The sequence below is a fragment of the Zophobas morio genome, unplaced genomic scaffold, assembly GCF_036711695.1.
Source record: "Zophobas morio isolate AGI-343-1 ecotype UQ-CSIRO unplaced genomic scaffold, CSIRO_AGI_Zmor_V1 ptg000011l, whole genome shotgun sequence".
In the NCBI taxonomy this organism is placed as follows: domain Eukaryota; kingdom Metazoa; phylum Arthropoda; class Insecta; order Coleoptera; family Tenebrionidae; genus Zophobas; species Zophobas morio.
Genome location: NW_026972116.1, coordinates 18,746,386 through 18,769,856, shown reverse-complemented (window position 1 = coordinate 18,769,856; position 23,471 = coordinate 18,746,386). Strand labels below are relative to the sequence as shown.

The following is a 23,471-nucleotide window of genomic DNA, read 5'->3' as shown; positions in this document are numbered from 1 at the left end:
TAATTTTGTCAAGTGGTCGAATGTACCCTTAAAAAATTTCAAAGGCCCCGCCCACCTGCCCAGTTTTCCTCCTGATCAGTCATTTTATTGGGACAAAATGGGAATTTTATAGTGACAAAAACAATGAAATCTAGACAAAAACGTAAAACTAATTCTATCCACCACCGCTTTTGAATTTCTTTTTTTTTTTTCTTTGATTAGGTAAAGACTGAGTTTTACTATGTCAAGTGGCGAATTAGGCTTAAAAAACTCAAAGTGCCCCGCCCACCCACCCGGTTTTCTCTTTGGTCACTCGTTTTATTGAACGAAAAATGCATTTTATATTGAACGACAGTGGAATCTAAACAACAACCTAAAACTAACCTCAGCCACCTTCGATTTTCAATTTCAGTGGCTTATTTGATTAGATGAAAATTTAATTTAATTTTGTCATGTGATAGAATCTATTTATAAAATTTCAAAGTGGCCCCGCCGACCCGCCCGATTTTTCTCTTGATCACTCAGTATATTGTACAAAAAGAGGGTTTTGTATTGAGAAACATTCAAATCCTATATTTCCCAAACTTAGAACGATAACTGAACGAGTACCAGAATTAACAGCAACCACTGTCAGGAATTTCAAACAACAAAAAATTTATATGATGTTAAATTATGCATGATTCAAGTGACGGATTAAATCAAATGGAGTTCATAAAGATTGCACTTTTAAAATATTTCAAAGTAGAAAACGTTAATTAACTGATCTTACACTAGATACACTCGTTGAAGGTGAAACGGTGGCGTCGAATGCGATTCATTTTTGTTTAAACGATTGCCCATTCGTGAAATTACAAACAAAATTTTACCAAGGTGAAGGGCAAAGAAAGTACGTATATAATTACTAAAACCTAAATTCGTCAGTTATTTTTCTCTGTATAGTACTATTAGTACATTTTTCTAAATTTTTCTATAAGTACCTAAATATTCAAAGTTTTGCGAATGTCACCGCTTTTGATTTATTACTGTTCAATCAGTTTTGGATTCTTTTGTAGGCTTGTTGAGTCGGTAACAATCACCCGAAGGTCTTGTTATCTACATGTAACCAGGACCGTGAAAACCTTGAAATAAACCTACAGTTCGATTGTGTTTACATGAACAGGCTACTTTAACTAACTTTGATAATTACTACTGTACCCGAAATAATCGAGTCTAAAGTGGACACAAGTTGCTGACACATAAGGTTAATAGTTTTAATTTATAATGGCAGATAACAATTAACAAACACTTTTAATAAGTGTGCAAACAAATTTTCAAAAGAGATTTTTTTTCTTTTATTGTTTTTAATTCAATTTCTTTTAATTAAAGGGAGAAAAATGTGGTTAGAGTTCTTACATGATGTCGGAAAAGTTGTCCGTTGAACTGAAAAATGTTCCCAAATCCTTTTAAATTAACAATTTTACACATTTATTTGGTGTTGAGGTCATTGGAAGTTTTTTTTTACTTCCAAACAATTGTAGGTTATTATATATTAAAGCAAATAACGGTTTAAATATTACTATTTTTTGTGAATGAATTATTATATACAATGTTGTTTGCTTTGTACTAACTTTAGTACACGTTGATGCCTCGGTGTTTATTCTACAAGCTTATCTCTATAATGAATACGCAGAGATTCATCATTGTCTCAACTCCATTTCAGTCTACAAACAAAGCTGTTTCTGTCTGACAGTTTTCGGTTAAATGAAATAGTTAGTTAGTTGTGTCCGATAGCGAAGTTTAAATTTCAAAAATAACAACTTATAAACTCTTAAAAATTAAGTATACTTGTGGCTTACGAATCCGCCTTTATTTCTTACCCTAGACGTCGTGATTTTTTTAAATTTTGTTAGCAATTCCTAAGTCAATAGGTACAGATACCATCCTTTTGAATCTTACCAAAAGCTCACTTTGTCATGTCGAAATTTGGTTGGGAATTCCGCATTTAGAAAAGCGTTCGTGACCAATTATTGATTATTATCTAGTATTTGCGCAATGCATGATACGCGGCATTTATAAACAACAATAATTAGTTTATACAATCGGTAATAACAGAATATACAATCAATACCTACACTTCAGATAAAAATGCGCTATAACAAGAAATTAATTTCTGAAATAATACACTAACATTTCACTATAAAAATTCAGTAAGTAATCGGGTCATTACTGTACCGATTAAACTTCTACCACTGATTTGTCTGATTCATATTATAGGACATAATAATATGAGCCACAATAATCATAAATGTGCAATACGAGTGAAATAAAAAATTAGAAAAAGTAAGTACACTTCTAGAGAAAGATATAGTGCGAGTTTATTATGTAACACAAGTCTTCAGTCTAGTAGAGAAAATCAATACCCTGTAGAAACAAATTAAAAATCTTTAAATAAATTAATGTAACCAAATACAAAAATGAAATATGGTTGATATCAAATTAAAATTTCTGAGTTATTCCATAACAAAATATTTCATGTTCATTTTTCTCTTTTGTTTATACTACCGTTGCCAACCCAATCACTTAAATATAGTACCCAACGTGATGGAATTCCTGGAAAATTTTACCTAATAAACACCGTAACTTCCTTCTAAATTTATACCCAAATCTCGAAAGAATTGTAAAAAAAGTAAGCCACCAATAAATTCAGTCATAAATGCAAACATTTCCATAGGTTGTTAACAACACAAAAGATAACATTAAGTTTAAAAATAACGATAAAATCTGCTTCATTAAATTCACGCTATCGACGTAAACACACTTTTTATAAGGCAAGGCGCCCAACCAAATTGGGAAAGCTTCAGTTCAATCACGCAAGGAAATTGATGCTAAACGTAGAATCGTGAACTGAAATCACTGGCTTGGAAAACGTCCTCACTTGTAAAAATCGATATTTAGCGAATTTGCTGTAGTCTAAACTTATTTAGTTTAAATTGAAGGGGAAATTCGTTGATTCGGTTACGGCTGAGCGGTTGTTGTTAATCCAACAAATTATATGAATGTTCAATTACATGACGTAGATAATGCGTCCTTGATATCAAATTAGATAATTACATGGTTTTTATTTTATTGACTGGCTACTCCAGGGTCGGTAGTGACCGTGTAGTGCCCTATCGTACTGGTGGACGATGTACTAGATATTCTTAATTAATTAAATGTAGAGGGTAGTCAATTTATAAGGGTATGTAAGTGGATTTTTCTTACGAATTTTTATATTTATAATTAGATGTTATGATCTCTCCAAATTTCCATTTTGGGTTTTATTTTTAATTAAAAGAAAAACATAATTAAGATTATGCAACCCATAATACACTTATCGCACTCCTATTTCCAATTATTGTATAAATTTATAATCCTGTACAGCGGGATATGAATTTTCAGACTCAAATCTGGTTAACGAATGCTGTAGCAAATTTAATATATATTCTCGTGAAAGCTTGAAAGCATTCGAGTTATTTTAATTTCAACCGTTGGAATGAATATAAATGAAAGAGCGTGACACGAATGGTGAATTGAAAGCAAAAAATGTTTAGCTTTAATGTTTTTCATTTCTGACGTTCGTGCTTTTTTGTACCAGAAAAAGCGTACGAGGACAACAGGAAAAGATTTTTAGACGCCCACACAAATCAATTTGGTTGTTTTTAATTTAAAAAACGCGTATATATCTGAAAAGTCGATATTTAGGAGCGAAATAGCGAAAATAGGACGCGTTCAGAAACAATAGCAAACAACTAATCTTCCTATTGTGCACAAAATCAATTAAACGTCGCAAACTGCACCATAATGGAAATGAGGGCGGTTCTGTTTAATCAATAATATGCTATTTGCAAGACTATAACAACAAGAAATGGTGACAATTTTTTTTTTGTTGTTAATACTTATCACACTATTTTTATTGACAAAAAAAAACAACAATAAAACTTAATCATGTATTTATAGTGGTAACAAAATCAGTATTGAAACTGCGTCCTAAGATGTTTTCCAAAATGCCCGCTAAAATTAAGCTGTACCACTTCTCTCTCTTTGGGTTTTTCACCCCCAAAAACTTTGACTGGTGGCGGCTTCCTGATTTTCCGCCCAAATCGCCCAGTTTTCCGTTGCCACAACCCAGACCTCGGCCTATTCCCCAATTCTCTATTTTTTTGGGCAGAACCAATGGGGGTATCTCCATGTGCCACATTGCTTAACCTACCCACAGTGCACATACAGTTTTCCAACAAACTAAATTCCTTTTTACTAGGAGTTAAAATAATCACTCTGTTATCAACTTTGCGCAAAATTGTCGCAAATGTGCCGGCTGCATGAACAAGAAACCCCCCCAAACCAGGAGTGTGTTCAACACAATTAATTTGCGTACCTATTGGCAGAGCTCCTAAGGGATAAGCGTCTCCTTCATTTGGACGAACTAAAAACAATCAATGATTGTCATGTTTACTAAGATTATTTGTTACCTGGAATCCTAGGGATGTGAGACGACGTTCTAATAATATCTCCGGGTTTCATATTCTCGGTGGCTAAAATATACTTTAATTTGTCGCCGTAAGCCACCAAAGCCACGTGAGCCGTTCTACAGCCGTCTTTAATTATTTGAATGACGCGTTCTTCCTGTGGGGGGCCTTCACTAGGACCCACTCGGTGCCAGTCAATCCAGTGGTATTTGTGTTTAATGCCGCCGCCGATGCCTTTCACCGCAAGGCGACCAGTTTTCGGGTCTCGCCCCCCTAAATTCGTTACTTCCAGCGGCTTCACTGTATAATTTTCGGGGAAATGGACGATTCTTCGGAAACTTTTTCCACGACCGATTTCTGGCTTCGGCGGAGTTACGATTCTAGTTCTGACGCTAACTATGAACCTGGGGGCGATTTGTGGCTGCGTTATGCATAGTTTTTGCAGTGCTCTTGCCAGTGAAGTCATTTTTTGGGGTTAGGTTTTTGACGGTTAAGGTTAGGTTAGGGGAGTCGTCTGAAGTTAGCCCTCAAGCACGGGCATTTTGTTGGCATTTCTTTTCAGTTATTTGTTTCATATAATGCAAAATTCTTCAAAAAGTCTCGAGTCACGGCAGTTTTAGTTGACGATGTTTCGTAATTATGGATTTGTTTTTTCTGTTTTATTATTTTCATCAAGGTTGCTGCGAATGTGAATCAAGGTTGTTGTTCGGCGATAACTTCTCTCTAGAAAATTATTTAATTTAACTCATTTAGTTGATGTATTTTTTTGTTGTGTGCTCCAACAATACTCAGGGTTCCAATGAAGAGGAGAAAATATGGACTTTAATATAGAGATACGTAAGAAACAGTTAGATAATTTGGATCAACTTATCTCGTCATCAAGAGATAGAATTCAATCCGTACTGAGTTACTTGGGTTGGTCCAGCGAAAATGTTAAAAAAGTATATTTATAGATTTTGTTGTGTTACTTTACGTGTGCTAAGTAATATTGTTGCTAGGGGGATCCTTGTGTACAGTGCCCCGTTAATCCTCATCACCGGATCTCACCACAATCTTGGAACGAACATATTGAAAAATGTGTGATAAAAATAGAAGGATATGATGAAAAAAGTCAATTTTTGTCAGAATCTGTTGATAATTCTACACAGTCAATATACATAGGTAACTCTTTGCTCTGTTGCGCCACATTCTAAACATTTCATTTTAGACCACAATAAGAAAATCGAACTTATCACTAAGGAATTATCAGAGAAGGGTGCTTTAAGACTAGGTTTGTATAAAACTTGTACGCTTTGTATTTGCTTAAACAAGTGAGGACTAGGACATAAATTTTGAATTTTTTTTTTCAGAAAAAGATTACAATTTTGATGAAGTCATTACACAACTAAACATAAAAAAATCCATGTCATTAATATATCCTTTTTCAATATCCTTTTTTATCAACTTTATGTGCTTAGAATGCATAGGAAAAAATCAATGTTAACCATAAAGCCACTTTCGATACACATCTCAAAAAGTTCAGTTTTTCAAATTTGCATGCCAAAATACGACGTAAATAATGACCAAATCACTTATCCAAAATTGTTTAATTTTATGCATGCCGTAGCTCCGCATACGTGCTTAAGATAATTTTAAACTTATATTTATCATGTAGCCTGGAATGGATTAGATCCTGATCCACGCACTGCCGATCGATGGGTATCAACATACTCTCCAGATGAACGATTAATTTTTTATAATTATTGTGTTGAAAACACAGCAGGTCCACCAGTTCCTCCAGAATTTACGACGTAAGTTGCGTTCAAACACAATTTTCTTAACTTACTACTTTCTAAATTATTTAGACTTCATAACAAGAAGCAAGAAGAAGAAAAACCCTTGAGTTATGAAGAAATACTAGCCCAACAACGAGACGCTAAAAGACGAAGAACCAAATATAAATCAGTTCATATAAATCGTAAGAACCACACTGAAGTAATTAGGGAAGTGATAAATGGACAAATGGAAGAGTACAAAGAGTGGTTATTGGCCCAAGATCAAAGCAAAAAGACTGAAGAGTGCAATAACGGTGTTGACGAAGAGAAAAAAGAAGACCACGACCGCCCCCACTCTTCTATTAGTAGGAATAGTAACCAGTCAAGCAGTTCAAGAAGTACCAGTAGGAGACACGATCGCTATAGAGACAGGCGTGAACCCAGTAGAGAACGTTATCAAAAATCTAGAAACTACGAACAAAGAAACAAATATGAAGACAGACACCACAAAGTGTCCCCTCATAGACGTGTAAGTGAAGAAAAAAGACACAGAAATAACCACGTGAGAGAAAGAGCACATTCTAAAGATAGAGAAAGAGACAGACGTCACTCATCTAGAGACAGAAATAATAAGAAGTATAACAATGACCACGATGACGTAAGGAAGCGCTAAAGATGACTATTTTCGTTTCTCAAAAATTTGTGTTGTTTGATTGAGTTGTTTTTAACAAGTTTTTATTAAATAAAAGTTTATTTACGAGTAGAGCTATTTTTAAATACAAAGTACATATCATACTAAAATCTGTTGGATGGTAGGGTTGTGGCTAAGTAGGTTTCAACTACGTGGCCTTGGTATTCAAATGTCAAGTGTTCTTTCGTGAAGTGATCAACGAATTCTGTGAGGGTGCGAAATTCTGGCGACGTGTGGACTCCAGTTGTATTAAGCCGCATCATGTTGTTGGGTGTCCTGTCAATGCCCAGGTTGAAGTACCTACCGTGGTACTTTAGCGATATGGTTAAGAAGAATTTCTTACTGGGCCGGAATACAAAAGCGCCATCATCGAGGTCGTAAAGCAGCAGTCTGGCGCCTTTGCGGTCGGTGTTTCGGTAAAAAGGTTCGTCGTTCAGGTTTACTAAAAAAAGAGAGTCGTTAAACTTTGAACCACTATCTAGTGTTTTAAATTCTGTTGAACCCTTATACCACCGTATCTTAGATACCCAGCAACCGAGTGAATATTAATGTCTATGATTTTTTTTGTCAGGTTGGTAACATTTAAAATTTTATGATTGTCAAATAGATTTTTATGACATCACGTCAGTAGCGTCCATCTTCTCGACACGTTTGTTAGCCGCACTTATGTTAAAATGACAAAAAATGACAACTGTGAACTGACAATACTGACATAACTAGCATTGCTGCCAATAATTCAGAACTACTAATACAAAAATTTGCTTCAATCATTAATAATAATAATCACCCAGTAATTAACTATTTTGTTAATTGATACAGTCGCAGCTAGAAAATTATCAGTATCACGTTGCATCCAGTGCACGGTTGTGTTTAGCATGCCCGAAATGTCAAAAATGATAAAACTTAAAAAATAAAGTTACAATACTTATTAACGGGTGTTTTACACTTTGTTCCAGTGAAATGGCATTTACTTCCAAGATTTTCATTGGAATATCATTTGACACAAACGACATGTCTGTTCTTATAACATATACCATATAACAGCCAAATGAATGTTATAAGAGTAGACATGACGTTTGTGTCAAATGAAATTCCAACGCCTTCTCTAAGTGATTTTTCAATTGAATACCCATTATAATCCCATGGAGATATTATCTACACTTCATGACTTCTCATTCGAGATTTAATAATAGTTTATTAATGGCATTTAAACTTAAACTATTCTTAAATGTTGTTATTCTTTTTGAGAGAAAGGACCTTGTGGTGACCGAATTTGAATTAAAATTTCGCGCTAAACAAAATTTACAGGGGCACGAAATCACATTTGAATAATAATTTGAATTTATAAAATTCAATAAAAAAATCGTTAAATATAGGCAACCATGTGCACGTTAGCGCTTTTGGGTAGTGTGTGTGCTTGAAATTTTAGTTAGAGGGTTGTTAGAAGAGGGCGGTTTGGTAGCGAGAACATGGCTGCTTGGTGGTGGGAGGCTTAGATCATATAATAAATAGATACCACCATGCCGTGTTCTTTCCCTAGGACAGCCTGTGACGACATCCTCCTGTCACACATCTCTCTCGTGCATGGAGGGATTACAATGAAGCTGTCCTTGCCTGATCACTATTTGAATTTTGCGCGCCTAAATTTTAGGAAGTATGTCTGAACTAACTTCGGAAGAAAGATGTTGACAGCTTGATTTTATAAATAATTCACAGTAGATAACGAAAGCAATAGTAAATTATTGGGCAGCAATTGTTATCCTTTATGACTACATCACTTAAAACAGGATCTTTGTTCTAAATTCTAAAATTGTTTTTTGTACAACAACTCGAAAGAGAGGTTAGAAGAAACATCTGTCAAAAGCGACTTGTTGCGCTGGTGCGGTACAAGGATGGAAGTGAAATAGACATATACAGATGAAATGCATATAACAAAGATGAAGATGTGGTGATCACACAAGGATAGCATTATACTACTCCCTTGGACGTAGAAAACGACAACAGATAGCTTCATGTCTAGTCACACCTTTCAGTTTGAGTATTGGTATCTATTTATTATATGATCTAAGGTGGGAGGTAAACGCGTCATTTTTGGTGTGTTTGTTGTGAGTGTAACCAGTGGTGAGTTGGGGTGGTTTCGTAGTTAATAAAAAGAAGAAAGCCTTTGTTTAACGACAATGAATCGTAACGACGACGAGGCCACAGTTTCCCCAACGCTCGGAGCTAATTCTTGCGGTTTTCTAATCGGAAAAATGCTAATTTTCGACTGACGCTAACAAGTGCGGCAAATTTCTTTTATTGTTTGTAAATTCACAAATCAGGTTAGGATTTTAATCGTTAACTGGTGCTAACACAATTTAACAGACATTAGATTTATTGAGATAAATATTCACTGGGAGATTCATGAAATTCGCTGTGGTGACCGGATTTAAAATTTCACGCTGAAACAAATTAACAGCGGCGCGAAATCACATTTGAATAATTTGAATTTGAAAAGAAAAATTCAATCAAAAAAAATCGTTAAACATAGGCAACCATATGCACGTTAGCGCTTTTTAAGTAGTGGGTAGTTCTGCTTGGAAATTTTAGTTAGAGGGTTGGTAGAAGAGGGCGGCTTGGTAGAAGATGGCTGCTTGGTAGAGAGGAGAGAGCTTCACTGTGTGTTGTGTGTTGTGAGTGTAACCACGTGGTGAGTAGGTTAAGTTTCGTTGGCTTGGTAGTTAATAAAAAGGAGGAAGCCTTTGTTTAACGACAATTAATCCTAACGACGGCGATGCTACAGTTTTCCCCAACACGCGCAGCTAATTCTTGCGGCTTTCTAATCGGAAAAATGCTCATTTTCGACTGACGGTAACACGTGCGGTAAATTTGTTTTATTGTTTGTAAATTCACAAATTAGGTTAGGAGTTTAATCGTTAACTAGTGCTAACACAATTTAACAGACATTAGATTTATTTAGATAAATCACTTACTAGGAGATTTCATGAAATTCACTTATCAGGATTCAGTCTTTTGTTTAACAAAGTTATGAATACGTTTCTGGATGCTAACACTTATTGTAAGTGTTACATTAAGTATAACATTTCTTAATTCTTCACACAAGATTACTTACTAATAGTTAAATTAACCTAACGTTGCCCCACTGTGGAAAAAGACCGTAGAAAAATGCAGCAGAATTTATAATATAATATCGTGGACTGACGGGGGGCTTAAAGATTTCTCTTCTTAGACAGTTATCATCGTTCTCATCACATCACTGAGACCTTTTATTTATCGCAACACAGGATGCATTTTGTATTTATTTATCATGTGTTTTGTTTGGGATAAACAGTTCACGATATAAACCCTCAAAACAAATTGTTTTATGTAACCAATCACTTGGATCATGGCATAATGTAACATCATATAAATTCTTTGTTTGAATCGTTGATGAAGTGTGGCATAATTGAACATAATGTAAACTCTTTGTTTGAATCGTTGATAAAGTGTGGCAAATATTAATCTCATGTAAATTTGATAGCTTTGCATATAGCCCATAGAAAACACATAGTATCGTCACCACAGATCGTCACCGTGGAGCAAACTTGGCGGAAACTTAACAAAAACAAAAGTTATGAACACTATTTGACAGACCGCGAAATTTAAAATGGTTTTATGTTGGATTTAAAGTTTGTAGTTTATATACAAAATATGGATTTTTAATTTGAATAAAATATAAAATTTAATCAATAAAATCGTATTTAATAATTATTAGTTATATTGATTAACAATTAATTGACTTTAAACAAAAAGACCACGCCAAGACCACGTGACAACAACGGTTTACGCCCTGTCAACTCTCTGCTGACACAATTTGGGTTCAAACCAGAGGAATTTTTGCGTTACCAACTGCATTTATTCCGCTCGTACAACAATGGATGACGGTACTATGTATTTCTAGGGGCTGTAGCTTTGCAATTTTTACCTCATACAATGTTTCGCTATCTCACAATTTTAACTTCAGTAATTTTCTTTGTTGTATAATTTAAATTGAACGTAAATTTTCATGCTCTGCAGTTTCTAACCTCACGTAATATTTTTATTTGCACAAGTTTTATTTCACACCAGATTTTTTGTTTTTTATATATCTTTGCTAGTTTTTTTATGTAGAATAAATATTTTGTTGATGAATGTTTCCACACATAAATTATCTGATGCCCAATCTTAATCACACATAAAAATTCTTTGCTGTTTAAATATTTCACGAGAGTGTACGGCGAATTCAAATGTTGTTTATTGCTCTTTTTGAAACTTTGACACTTGTTCAGTTGTAGTTTAATAACAGAGTTATAAGAATTGAACATTTAAAATGGAATTGATTTGAATAACACCAAAAAACGTGGCAGAAGCGGAGGGCGCAGTTCCTAGTCGAGCTGGCGGGATTTATCGCGCCATATGCACAAAAGATGCAGGCTAGAATAGAAGTCAGGGGCGGTCGAGATGACGTAACGCTATCGACTTGGCCCAATACGTACGCCATGTCCGTAATAGAGAAGTGCTTTGCGGCAGTGCTTGCGATAAATAGAATCAACGCGCCATGGGTATTTTTGTTGTGCTCTAGAATGAAATTGACACACTCTTATAGCGCTCCAGTGCCGCTGCCGCTGTATAGTTATTTATTAAAATTTTGTTCTCTTGCTGACTGCCATAATTTTAAATTTGCTGCCACACGTCTGTAATGACTTGGGTATTTGCATCCGGTTACTTTACTTCGGATTTTGCTTTGTTTTTATTAAATTTGTGATATTAAAATATTTGCATTGATTCAGCACGTTTAATTTGATTTCATTCAAAGCTTGGAAAGTTTTTTTTTGTAGCTGAGCATTAAGAGGTGTCTTCAACCGGACAACTTGATCGCAGCTTTTTTTTTGTCAGTGGAGGAATAAATAATTTTGTCTCTTCCATATATTTTCTGTGTTATTTAGCGGTTCTTTTCCAACCTTGGGGTCCACTATTTGCATCTGAACACATCCCGCCATTTTTCAAAAACGCAACGTAGGGTTCCATTTGTTGGATGATGACAGCCAAGGCCAAATTTTGAATTTTTCGCGGGCTTTCAATTTTTTTTTTACATGTCAATTTAAAGCGGGATGTTTGGCATGTCATTTGCTTATTTTGGCAAGTGTTAGCCCCTCCCCCACCCGCCCTTTATTTTCTTAGAGCGTATGCCATTTGGCAAAATCAGTCGCATCTTGGCAAGTACTGACCCCGCCCACCCGCCCTTTATTTTCTTATAGAGTAGGTCATTTGCCAAAATCAGTTTTATTTTGGCAAGTACTAATACCTGAATCAAGGAAGTTTCTATCAAGTGTTGTTCAGAGTACTTATACCTTTTAAATTTTGACAAATATTTGGCCTTTTCAAAATTAATCATAATTGTCTACAAATAAATTATGTTTTTTTCCACGCTGAAAGTGGTTGTAGCTTATGCAAAAATATAAAATAATCGAATATATGGAAAGTCCTTGTTCCGTGGACTCCAAGTTTCGCTTTCGTCTTGACCCTGTAAACTCTAGAATTTTATTCCATATATTTAGAATATGGAAAGCGAAGTTTTAAAATTTTTATAGTTTCAACATAACTAAAAAATGGTCTAAGGTGATGTTGACAGAACTTCTCTAGCGCCTGAAATATTATAAAAACGTTCCATTTGTACATACAATGTTATTTTTTATAATTGTTGATACAAGCTACCTTAAAAAATTAATGTAAAGTCGCGATCTTTTCTATAGAACCACTCCCTAGTGTAAATTTTCAAAATTTGTTTGGTGTAAGTGACCTTGACGGGTTTCTGGGGGAAAACATATGTGTCAAAAATTTGACAGGTTAGATGGCCCCATTGTCAATGTGGATATTTTATTTTAATAAATAGATGAACAGAACATACAGTCTGCACGGGATACAGTGCGGCATAGCTGAGGGCAACCGAAACATTCGTGTTGTGCTAGTTTCGATTACCATATCAACTACCGCTACCAACCGCGTTCGGCGTAAAGTACTAGATGACAGGGCTACCAACTTGACTTTTTATCGAGTGGTTCCGTAGAAATGACCGCTACTGTAGAAAGTTTTATGGTATAATAAACCAATTTTTTCCTTATAACGATGTATTTAACCACCAAAATGTGTTCAAAAAATGTAATTTTAGTGTGTATTTGATAAACGAGACATTTGTATAAATTCTCTTTATATATTTTTCACTAATTTGTATGTATAGTGGTCGTTTTGATTGTGATCAAATTGAGGCTACTTACTTAAATAGTCGCCATAATCCTCAGGTTCGCAGTCATAGTCATTGTTCTGCATTGTTAAAAATCCCGGATCCAGTTTAATTTGAGGTAAAGAAGTAGGTGGTAGTGGAAGTGGGTTTTTACCAAACTTGGACTTCCCCATATGAAACTGTTCGTAACTTTCTGGATATTTGGGTTTCTTATTATCGTCAGTATTTTTATGTCTTGTGGCAGCTTCCTGCTCAACGGCTAAAACAACTCCAATTAGTACAAAATAACTCGTTCAATAATCAATTATCCTACTTGGACTAGGTTCAACTTTAGGCTTATCTCTTTTAAAACTATCGTCTGGAGCAACAGCACGAGATTTTGTACTTTTGATGCTTCCGTTCGATGGATGCCTTTGAATATTTTCGTAAGGTTCCAAGGGTTCATCGTCTTCTGTTTCAGGGGTTCTGGGTCTTATGTGTTTTTCAATGTTCTCGTATTCTTCCAGCGGCTCTTCGCTTTCTTCTACTTTTGGAGCTCTAAATTGCGTGCGTTTTTCAATATTTTCATATTCTTCGAGTGGTTCCTCGTCTCGTTCTTTTCTATCGGGAGGTTTAAAATGCCCTTTTGATGTCGGTAGTGGAGGCAACGGTCGCGCAGTATAGTTAGGCGACTGTGACCGAACAGAAGGTGAACGAACCGTACCTGAATCCTTTTTTGGTAACTCTTTTCGATCCAAGCTATTCGTCTGGATTTCAATAGGTTCGGATCTGGGTACGTTTGCTTTCTTGTTTAATTTCAGAAAATTCGAGAAGAGCCGGGTAATGGACCCAGTCGGGTTATCCGGATTTGGTTCCCCTGGACTGAGTCTGGAAGGTATATCGGGTTGTTCATCGATAGGTTCATAAGCTACGTCTTCATCGCTTTCGCTTTCTGCTGATGCTTTTGGAAACTGTTTGGCAGTGGTAGGACTGGGTGTACTAGCTAGAGACTTGAAAGGTACATTTCTCTGGTTTTTCGGGGCAACTCTGGGAAACAGAGGAGGTGCGTTTTCTGTGTTTCTGTCGTTAGGAGGTACGAGATCTTCAGGTCCTCGTATGTACCCTCTTTCATCGGTACTATTTCTGGGTAAAGCCAGAGGTGCTCTTAAAGATATATCTACTTTTCGTGGGTAAAGACTAGAAGATGGACTCGTTACGGTTTTTGGTTTGTGGTTACTTGGAGCAAAATTCGTTACAAGTTTCTCAGAGGGTGGAGGTTCGTATGTATCCTCTTCAATCTGTTTCGATGGTTCAATAGGAACCAAATACCCACCGTCGTCGTAATGACCTTCAAGATCTTCTCCTTTTCCCATATCCATGGGTAAATATTCTTCAGTTGGCGACGGTGAAGGTAAAGGTGGATCCTCCAACGGTGGTTTTATTGTAGGTTTTTTGAACGGTTTGGGTTCCGTCATTTGCTTAGGCACCGTAATAACCTGCTCTAGTTTTTCTTTGAAATCACTTTTAGTGCGCAAACTTTGACGTCGATTCAAAGGCGTACATTTCGCAGTCTGCTCTTTCGAGAGAAAATTCTGCGGGTTTGCCTTTACGTCCGTCAAAAACGCCATGAGTCTTCGCCTTGTGCCTAAAGGCACGTTCCAACTGCGTATTTGCAATTCGGTGAGATTCTAAAATAAAGCATATTTGCTTAAGCTTACATTGTCAACAAGCCGATTATGCGAAAAGCCAGTGGTGTTTAGCTGTGACTCACCAAAAATTTTTCGCCATCGTTGATTTCCGCGTTGCTTAAAATTTGCTTGAAGTCGCTGTGTCCGTTCTGAAATCGGTGATTTCCTGCATTAGTAAATCGAGATAAAATCAGTTTGATCTTACTTGTTGCAGAAATTCGGAGAGATCATTTTCTGAAAAGAGTTGGATATTTCGCAGGAGTTTTTCCGCCATGGTGTCGTAGTGGAAAAGCAGCAAATGACAAGTTTTGCTGTACCTACTTCCAAACGGATGTCATTTATCTTATCAAAATGTAACAAATAGTGATTCAACTTTATGTATAACTCCAATAGTAGCGATATTACGTGCGAATTTGTTTGTTTAAACTAGGCGTTTTTGTGTGTCGAAAATTGAATTATGATTGACTGCTTTTTGATTTTTTTTTGCTGAGCGAAAATTGTACTAGAACTCTTGAATCAATATCTAATGTCATGCTTTCGTTGCATTTTACAATTTGGTACATTATGAAAAGGGAATTTTTATAGACAGATCCTAATCTTAATCAAAGCAATAACCTTGAATTTTTAAATGAACGTTATTGTGGAGGCGGTGCTAACCCTAATTTGTATATTCACCCCCACGGAAAAATGATGACGTCAGATAAAAAATATTGAATTTCGGAAAATTTTGCTTTCACCTAGGTGTAAAGAAAGCACAAAATGTGTAAACAAATCTAGATCAAATAGATGGATGAGTAAATATCTTAAACAGTGTTTATTGGAAATAGACGGAATGCAAAATATTGTTGGCCGACTGATCTTGTAAATAAACAATAAATTTAAAGAAAATATCCTCGATGATAACAGATTTTAGCGATAATTTCAGAACAGATACGTTATCACTCATTTTTTATTACACCAAATGAATACAGTCAAAATAATTTACAAAATCTTTAAAATATTTTTGTTGTATTTTCCGCTGAGCGTTGTCTCGTAAATTCCCGCACATACATTTCCGCTGGCTGCGGTATCACTAGAAAAGGCGTTATCGTCTAGACATGGGCGTACATTCTAACAGATTTTAAAAAGTTTATAAATCAAATAAAATGAAAGAAACACCGACAGAATTTAATAAAACTTATATCAACGTTCAAAGGATAAAAGCATGTTTTTTTTCAGATCGCGTCTAGATATGTCACTCACAGTATAGATATTATTCAATAGGGATAACTCGTGTCGGCGCCTTTGATTTTTCTGACCCGAATACTATGAATCAAATTAAAGTTCAAATTTTGCGGTTATCGGTGTATATTGTGTTGCCTATCCTATAATAATTCCAGTTTCATTATTCCACCTGTTAATTAAACCATTAAAATGCACCCCTCGTGCTGTATTAAATGTTTTTGGACCATAATGGACACGAATGCGAAAACGAACCATAATGGGTTAAATTTATTCATAAATTCCAACCATATGACTCCCATCACCCCTAAAGAAACGAAATAAATAGACTGTAAATAACTGCAAAGCACCGGCTTTTATGTGCATATTGTGCTTCCTCCTTGTTTACCAGTTCGATGACGTATACCGGATGAATTATAATCGGAAGATAAGATTTTCTAATAAAAGTACATCGTGCAAGCACAAAGAAGCATGGACAAACCAAGAATCTTAGTACTTGGAGGTAAATCTAGATTTAATTAAACCCAAACCGCCTAACCTAAAACACGTGCTATTTTCCACAGGTTGTGGCTTTATAGGCCGAAATTTAGTCTCTTTTTTAGTATCCAACGATCTCGCTAGTGCAATAAGAGTAGTAGATAAAGTTCCTCCACAAGTGGCTTGGCTAAACGAACAATGCCAAAAGTACTTCCAAAACCCCATTGTAGAATTCAAAAGTGCTAACCTTATAAACCCAGGTAACTTTAACGCAATTCTAGTAGCAAATCGCTAGCAATTTTTTTATTATAGAATCATGCAAAAACGCCTTCAGTTGCTCAGAATTTCAATGGGATTATGTAATTAATTGTGCTGGTGAAACTAAGCTGGGTCAAACTGATCCCGTATATGAAGAAGGTATTTTGAAATTGAGTGTTAATTGTGCAAAGCAGGCCGCTTTGGATAATGTTAAGCATTACATCGAGTTGTCTTCGGGCAAAATGAGTTCTTCGGAAAAAGTGCCTCATAAGGAAGATGGGTCCATCGAGCCTTGGTCTTTCATAGGAAAATGGAAGTATCGGGTTAGTTCATTTTTAATTTTACACTGGAGTAATTTACATGATAACGTGTTTGTAAACGGGATGTAAGAATTGTGATAAGAGCTTTGTTTGTCTTTGGGAGATAATTATTTTTAACGCGTGTGGCTGTGATTTACTGTGGATGATTATTCATGGTTTTAATGCAATATCCGCCTATTTAAAACTCAGTGAAGAACCATATGATCGCAAAAACTCCTCTAGTAGGCTGTGTAGTTTATTTTTAAAATGTTGGCAACATCAACGCGGTCCTTGTTTAGTTTGACAGTTCAAATAACTGTCAAAAAAGTGTCAAATAGCTGCAATGCCACCATAATTATTTAAAAAGTATATTGTACGGCCTACTAAAAGAGTTTCTTTCGATCATATGGTACTTTACATTATTAATTTATTACATAAAATTGATTCAGTTTCACTTCCACGAAATTTGCAACGAGTTACACAATAAAATTTTCCAGTAAACTCAAATTAACTGTAAAAATATGGTTGGAATTTTTTAAAACAATTAAAAATAATTGCTCGAAATATATTATGCAAAAATTTTGTTATGTAAACTGATATAAATTGGAATGGATTGGATTTAGAAAAAATGTGTTTAATTTTGGCGAAACCGGAAGCGTTTCTATTAAATGTAAAATTGTATTTCGTCCCTTACAATAATTAGAAGACGTTATCTCAAAATTTTACTAAGTAAGTGATGTTTAAATTTTACAAAATAATATGCTTGTGTACTTGCGGTTTATTAGTTCGTTTTTATAATTTTTAACTTATCTCTCAATTTATGAAAAAAAAAAATTTTGATTTTTATAATTTTTAACTTATATCTCTCAATTTATGAAAAAAAAAATCAAAATATTTTTTTTTAATGGCTACTTTCAAATCTTGCAAACGTTTTAAAGTTATCGAAATAGTGGTAAATCGAGAACCAAAATTTATGTGCTTTCCCTTCCAAAAATTAGTTCTCAAAATTTTTCTCCAAAAAACCAAATAAATTGTGCTTAAATTTTATAAAATAATATGAACTTGTGGTTTATTAATTTGTTTTTATATTTTATATTGGACTTTAGAAAAACTTTTGGGGAACTTTTCCAAAAGCCCAATTTTCGACCATTTTCCAAAATTAGCGAAAGACATTTTCTTGTAGATTTTGACATCCAGTAGTCATCTTCGGCTTATTTTCTTAGAAAATTCCAACCTTTTCCAGAATCGTCAATTGAAATATGGCAATGTTTACGATTTGTCAAAAATTTCACTTTCAATCCTAATTTTTCGTTAATTTTTAATCCGAGACTATGATCACGCTATATTTTTCGGATCGGCACGCCAAGATCTACATCCCAGAATTTTTAAAGAATTTTTGGACAATTTTTCCAAAGCTCAGTTTTTCAATACTCATCCCATTTTGACAATTTCGACCATTTTCGAAAATTCACCAAAAATATTTTCTTGTAGATTTCGACATCAAGAAGTCACTTTCGGCTTCATTTCCTCAAAAAAACTCCTACCGTTTTCCAGAATGGCTAATTGAAATACGGCAATTTTTAAAAAATTCAATCCGAATTTTTCGTAAATTTTTAATCGGGGACTATGAACACGCTTTATTTTTTGAATCAGCACGTCAAGATCTACATTCCACAATTTTTCAGAATTTTTGGACAACTTTTCCAAAAGCTTAATTTTTCAATACTACCGCATTTTCGACCACTTTTTGACGATTTTTGAAAATTCGCCAAAGACATTTTCTTGTAGATTTCGACATCCAGAAGTTATCGGCTTCGTTTCTTAGGAAATTCCTACCGTTTTTCCGGAATCGCCAAATGAAATAGTGGCAATTTTTAGGATTTTAAAAAAATTGTATTTTCAATCCGAATTTTTCGTAAATTTTTAATCCACGACTATGAACACGCAATATTCTTTTCGAATCAGCACGTCAGGAGCTACATTCCAGAATTTTTTGAGAAATTCTGGACAACTTTCCAAATGCTCAATTTTTGAATTGATATTTTGACATTTTCTAGCAATTTTAGACCATTTTCGAAAAATAACTTGGACGTTTCGATATCGAAAAGTCATTTTCGGATTTGTTTCGTAGGAAATTCCTACTATTTTTCCAGTATCACTAATTGTAATGTGGCAATTTTTACCAAATTGAAAAAATTTCATTTTCAATCTCAATTTTTCGAAAATTTTTAATCCGGCACTGTGAACACACAATATTTTTCGAATCAGTACATCAAGATCTGGATTCCAGAATTCTTTGACAATTTTTGGAGAACTCCCATACTTGAGATTTTCGACCAATTTTTGACCATTTTCGAAAATTAGTTGAAAATATTTTCCTGTAGATTTCGACATTCAGAAGGCATGTTTTCTTAAAAAATTCCTCTTTCCTGAATCGCGAATTGAAATATGGCAATTTTTACGATCCTAAAAAATCAATTTCAGTCCAAATTTTTCGCAAATTTTAATCCGAAACTATGAACACACTATATTTTTCGAATCAGCACGTTTTTTAAAATTTTTTGCACAACTGTTCCAAAACTCAGTTTTTCAATATTCCCCTCATTTTGACATTTTCGACCACTTTTTGGTCATTTTTGAAAATTGACCAAACAAATGTTCTTATAAATTTCGACATGCAGAAGTAATTTTCGGCTCCGTTTCTTCGGAAATTCCTACCGTTTTTCTAGCACACCCAACTGAAATATGGTAATTTTTACGAATTTTAAAAAAATTCATTTTTAATCCGAATTTTTCGTAAATTGTTAATAATCCGGGACCATGAAGACGCTATATTTTTCGAATCAGCACGTCAACATCTACATTCCACAATTTTTCAGAATTGTTGGCCAACTTTTCCAAAAGCTCATTTTTTTAAATTTTTTTGACATTTTCGACCATTTTCGAAAATTCTCCAAAGATATTTTTTTGAAGATTTCGACATCCAGAAGTCATTTTTGGCTTTATTTCTTCAAAAAATGCCTACCGTTTTTCTAAAATCGCTAACTGAGAATTTTTCAAGTATTTTTGGGGGACTTTTCCAAAGGCTCAATTTTTTGATTCTTGACATTTTTTGATTCTTGACATTTTCGATCATTTTCGAAAATTCACTAAAGATATTTTCTTGTAGATTTCGACACCCAAAAGTCATTTTCGGCTTCATTTCTTCAAAAAATTCCTACGGTTTTTCCAGAATCGCTAATTGAAATAATGGAAATTTTTACGATTTTCAAAAAATTTCATTTTCAATCCGAATTTTTCGTAAATTTTTAGTCCAGGTTTGTATTGTATATTTCCAAGCAGCACATTAAGAGCTACATTCCAGAATGTTTTGAAAAATTTTCAACTTTTCCAAACGCTCGATTTTTCAGTTGATATTTTACCATTTGCGAGCATTTTCACATCATTTTTGAACAATAGCTGGAGACATTTTCTCGTAGATTTCGACATCCAGAAATCGATTTTCGGATTTGTTTCTTAGGAAATTCCTACTGTTTTTCCAGAATCACTAATTGAAATGCGGCAATTCTTACGAATTTGGAAAAATTTCATTTTTAATCCCTGTTTTTCGAAAATTTTTACTCCGACATAGTGAATAGGCTATATTTTTCGAATCAGCACATCAATATCTAGATTCTAGAATTATTTAAGAATTTTTGGGGAACTTTTCCAAACATCCAATTTTTCGATACTTTTGATATTTTCGACCAATTTTCGAAAATTATTAAAAGACATTTCCCTGTAGCTCTCGACATTCAGAGAAGTTATTTTGAGCTTCATTTATTCGAAATCCAGAATCGCCAATTGAAAGATGACAATTTTTTCGCTTTTTAAGAAATTTCATTTTCAATCCGAATTTTCCCTAAATTTTTAATCCGGCACTCTGAAGTGTATTTTTCGAATTATAACGTCAAGATCTACATTCCAGAATTGTTTGAGAATTTTTGAGGAACTTTTCTAAGCTCAATTTATCAATACTTTTTTGATATTTTCGACCAATGTTCGACTATTCGGCCAAACACATTTTCTCGTAGATTTCGACATCCAAAAGTCATTTTCGGCTTCTTTTTTAGAAAATGCCCATTCTTTTTCCAGAATTGCCAATTGAAATAACAATTTTTACGATTTTTAAAAAAATTCACCTTCAATCCGAGGTGAAACATCCTGTATATTGCAAAATTCACAAACTTGACAGGATTGACAAGGCAAATTAATTTATAATTCTTTTTATGGAGTAAATTATCTTTACCCAACTGATAAAAATAAATCTAAATTTGAGGAAAGTTTTCTTACTATAAAGGTGTGTATGCTTAATAATGTCTTACACAGTCTGACCTTCTTATACCTGTGTGTCAATAAATTTGTTTTGAAGTTGTTTTATCTTTGTCAGTAGCCTGACGCCAATTTCGGCGGCACTATATTTTTAGCACAATTTATTCCTACTATTGAATAGATAAAAAAAGGTTACTTAAGAAATTTATCAAAATACGATAACCTAATTGCAGTACCTATTCAACGTAAAATAAATATTCCGAAATTCACTCGAGCTCTATTATTTATATTATTTTTTGCGTAGAGTACAATTTTCAGATTTAAGAATACCAATCATTTTCAAAAACACTTTTCCGAGTGGATTTCTTGTGTACCAAATGACTGAAAAAAAGTCCTCTAGTAGGCCATGAAATTTATATTTAAATAATGAAGTTGGCACACCAACATTATCAAATACTTGATCAGGAATGTTTGTATACTTTCACAGGTCGAACAACAAATACGTGATATTCCGGACCTTAAGTACACCGTTTTAAGACTTGCTACGGTATACGGCTTAGGAGATCGCATGGGTCTTACACCCCGAATCATCGTAGCTTCAATCTACAAACATTTAGGAGAAACAATGAAACTGCTTTGGAATTCCGATTTGAAAATCAATACCATACATGTTGTAGATGTTTGCAGAGCGATCTGGTTTACATGCACCCGGGATGACACTTTGGGACAGGTTTTTTTCCAAACGTTGTATATTTCCCTTATTAAGTACCTAATCATTCCAGATATACAACGTTGTTGATGACGGCGATTCAAGCCAAGGCTCCCTTTGCACCATCCTCTCTGACCTTTTTAGCATCAAAACCGAATTTTGTGGCAACGTCGTCTCGGCAGTCGTAGATCTCGAAACTGTCGCCGACGACGCCAATGACAAACACTTAGTGCCTTGGGCGGAAGTTTGCAGAAAAGATAATATTCAAAACACGCCGCTGACACCACACATGGACCCAGAGCTGCTCTTGCACAAACACTTGAGGCTCGATGGCGTGAAGTTGAAGGATTTGGGATTCTCAGTGAGTGTTCCTTCTCCCACCATCGACAACGTTAAGGAGATTATTGATGATTATGTTAAGATGAAAGTGTTTCCTTTTTCTTTAGCTCCATGATTATCAACTTAATTGGAATATAAGTACTTAATTTTATATGCGTTATATTGCTTATGTTTTGGCTGTAAGTTTGACTTGCATTCCTTTGATGTATGTGATTTTTATAATCTAGTTGAAATGAGTCAGGACTGAAAATTTGTCAATTAAAATTGCTCAATTTATTTATATATTTGAAATTAGGAAATATTGTGGTATTGTTGGTAAAAATGTAAAACTTGTTGTGAAATTTATAAAAATTGCATTTGCTTATTTTGACGGTTTATTATTTCTCGTGTCCTGGATTCTGCTCGGGTAATATGCATATTTTTGCATATTCTGCATATTTAACTATTTTTTGCTGCATTTTTTTGTGGTAATTGGTGAACATTGCTTATTGGCAGTATGTAGGTAAATAAGTACCGACCTTTTCTAATAATGCGGACGGGTGTTTCCAAGACTTCATTTATGGACACCCTAGGCCTATTACTGGAATTCTTTACTTAACGGCCTCTAAACCGGATGTTGTAAATATAGATAGTTCTGCAAATGTATTTAACGAGGGGTTGGAAGAGATAGAAAACCTAGAATGGATTTGTAAGTATTTCATTCTTTGATTTCCAAATTCATTCATCATTCGTCTACAAACTTGGCGACAGAGCAGTGATATTACGAATTATTGAAAAAATGTCTTCCAAAGTATCATCGTGGATTCGGACCTACTCAGTTGGTTCTAGATGGAGATGGTGTTTTTTTGCAAACCTTACGGCAAACAGTTAAGTTTTTTAAAATATATTTTCAGTCCTTAGACAAAAGTCTAAGAGAACCAAATAAAAAAATATGTTTTGCATGTTATCCAATGTAAATAATAGGTATATCCAACATAAATATAGTGAACCAAGAGCTATAAGGTTATATGGCCATCATAAAAG

At 34.5% G+C, this 23,471-nt stretch overlaps 4 protein-coding genes across 4 annotated transcripts; 2 read left to right on the top strand and 2 right to left on the bottom strand.

Moving 5' to 3' along the window:
* Positions 1 to 3,930: 3,930 nt before the first annotated feature.
* On the bottom strand, positions 3,931 to 4,929 carry LOC135127116 (large ribosomal subunit protein uL2m). The gene is made up of 2 exons (XM_064053448.1): positions 4,467 to 4,929; positions 3,931 to 4,420 (listed from the first exon to the last, which is right to left on the bottom strand). The coding sequence occupies exons 1-2, from the start codon at positions 4,927 to 4,929 to the stop codon at positions 3,966 to 3,968; spliced, it is 918 nt and encodes a 305-aa protein (XP_063909518.1). The 3' UTR covers positions 3,931 to 3,965.
* A 349-nt stretch (positions 4,930 to 5,278) lies between these two features.
* On the top strand, positions 5,279 to 6,980 carry LOC135127115 (U11/U12 small nuclear ribonucleoprotein 48 kDa protein-like). Its single transcript, XM_064053446.1, has 5 exons — positions 5,279 to 5,404; positions 5,462 to 5,624; positions 5,671 to 5,733; positions 6,118 to 6,253; positions 6,308 to 6,980. Exons 1-5 carry the CDS (start codon positions 5,279 to 5,281, stop codon positions 6,888 to 6,890), a joined length of 1,071 nt encoding a protein of 356 aa, XP_063909516.1. The 3' UTR covers positions 6,891 to 6,980.
* LOC135127113 (proteoglycan 4-like) lies at positions 6,950 to 15,167 on the bottom strand. The gene is made up of 5 exons (XM_064053444.1): positions 15,040 to 15,167; positions 14,918 to 14,983; positions 13,481 to 14,834; positions 13,202 to 13,426; positions 6,950 to 7,350 (listed from the first exon to the last, which is right to left on the bottom strand). Exons 1-5 carry the CDS (start codon positions 15,106 to 15,108, stop codon positions 7,013 to 7,015), a joined length of 2,052 nt encoding a protein of 683 aa, XP_063909514.1. The 5' UTR covers positions 15,109 to 15,167; the 3' UTR covers positions 6,950 to 7,012.
* A 1,096-nt stretch (positions 15,168 to 16,263) lies between these two features.
* On the top strand, positions 16,264 to 22,812 carry LOC135127114 (uncharacterized). Its single transcript, XM_064053445.1, has 5 exons — positions 16,264 to 16,557; positions 16,619 to 16,792; positions 16,845 to 17,113; positions 21,888 to 22,130; positions 22,183 to 22,812. Exons 1-5 carry the CDS (start codon positions 16,527 to 16,529, stop codon positions 22,561 to 22,563), a joined length of 1,098 nt encoding a protein of 365 aa, XP_063909515.1. The 5' UTR covers positions 16,264 to 16,526; the 3' UTR covers positions 22,564 to 22,812.
* The last annotated feature ends 659 nt before the right edge of the window (positions 22,813 to 23,471 follow it).

Coding starts and splice junctions, on each gene's coding strand:
- LOC135127116 (XM_064053448.1), bottom strand. CDS start 4,929: ATGACTTCACTGGCAAGAGCACTGCAAAAACTATGCATAACGCAGCCA. Junction 4,421..4,466: donor TCACATCCCTAGGATTCCAG/GTAACAAATAAT, acceptor GATTGTTTTTAG/TTCGTCCAAATGAAGGAGAC.
- LOC135127113 (XM_064053444.1), bottom strand. CDS start 15,108: ATGGCGGAAAAACTCCTGCGAAATATCCAACTCTTTTCAGAAAATGAT. Junction 13,427..13,480: donor TAAAGTTGAACCTAGTCCAA/GTAGGATAATTG, acceptor GAGTTGTTTTAG/CCGTTGAGCAGGAAGCTGCC. Junction 7,351..13,201: donor GGATTATGGCGACTATTTAA/GTAAGTAGCCTC, acceptor CTCTTTTTTTAG/TAAACCTGAACGACGAACCT.
- LOC135127115 (XM_064053446.1), top strand. CDS start 5,279: ATGGACTTTAATATAGAGATACGTAAGAAACAGTTAGATAATTTGGAT. Junction 5,625..5,670: donor TACACAGTCAATATACATAG/GTAACTCTTTGC, acceptor ATTTCATTTTAG/ACCACAATAAGAAAATCGAA. Junction 6,254..6,307: donor GTTCCTCCAGAATTTACGAC/GTAAGTTGCGTT, acceptor TAAATTATTTAG/ACTTCATAACAAGAAGCAAG.
- LOC135127114 (XM_064053445.1), top strand. CDS start 16,527: ATGGACAAACCAAGAATCTTAGTACTTGGAG. Junction 16,793..16,844: donor TGCTAACCTTATAAACCCAG/GTAACTTTAACG, acceptor TTTTTATTATAG/AATCATGCAAAAACGCCTTC. Junction 22,131..22,182: donor GGGATGACACTTTGGGACAG/GTTTTTTTCCAA, acceptor TAATCATTCCAG/ATATACAACGTTGTTGATGA.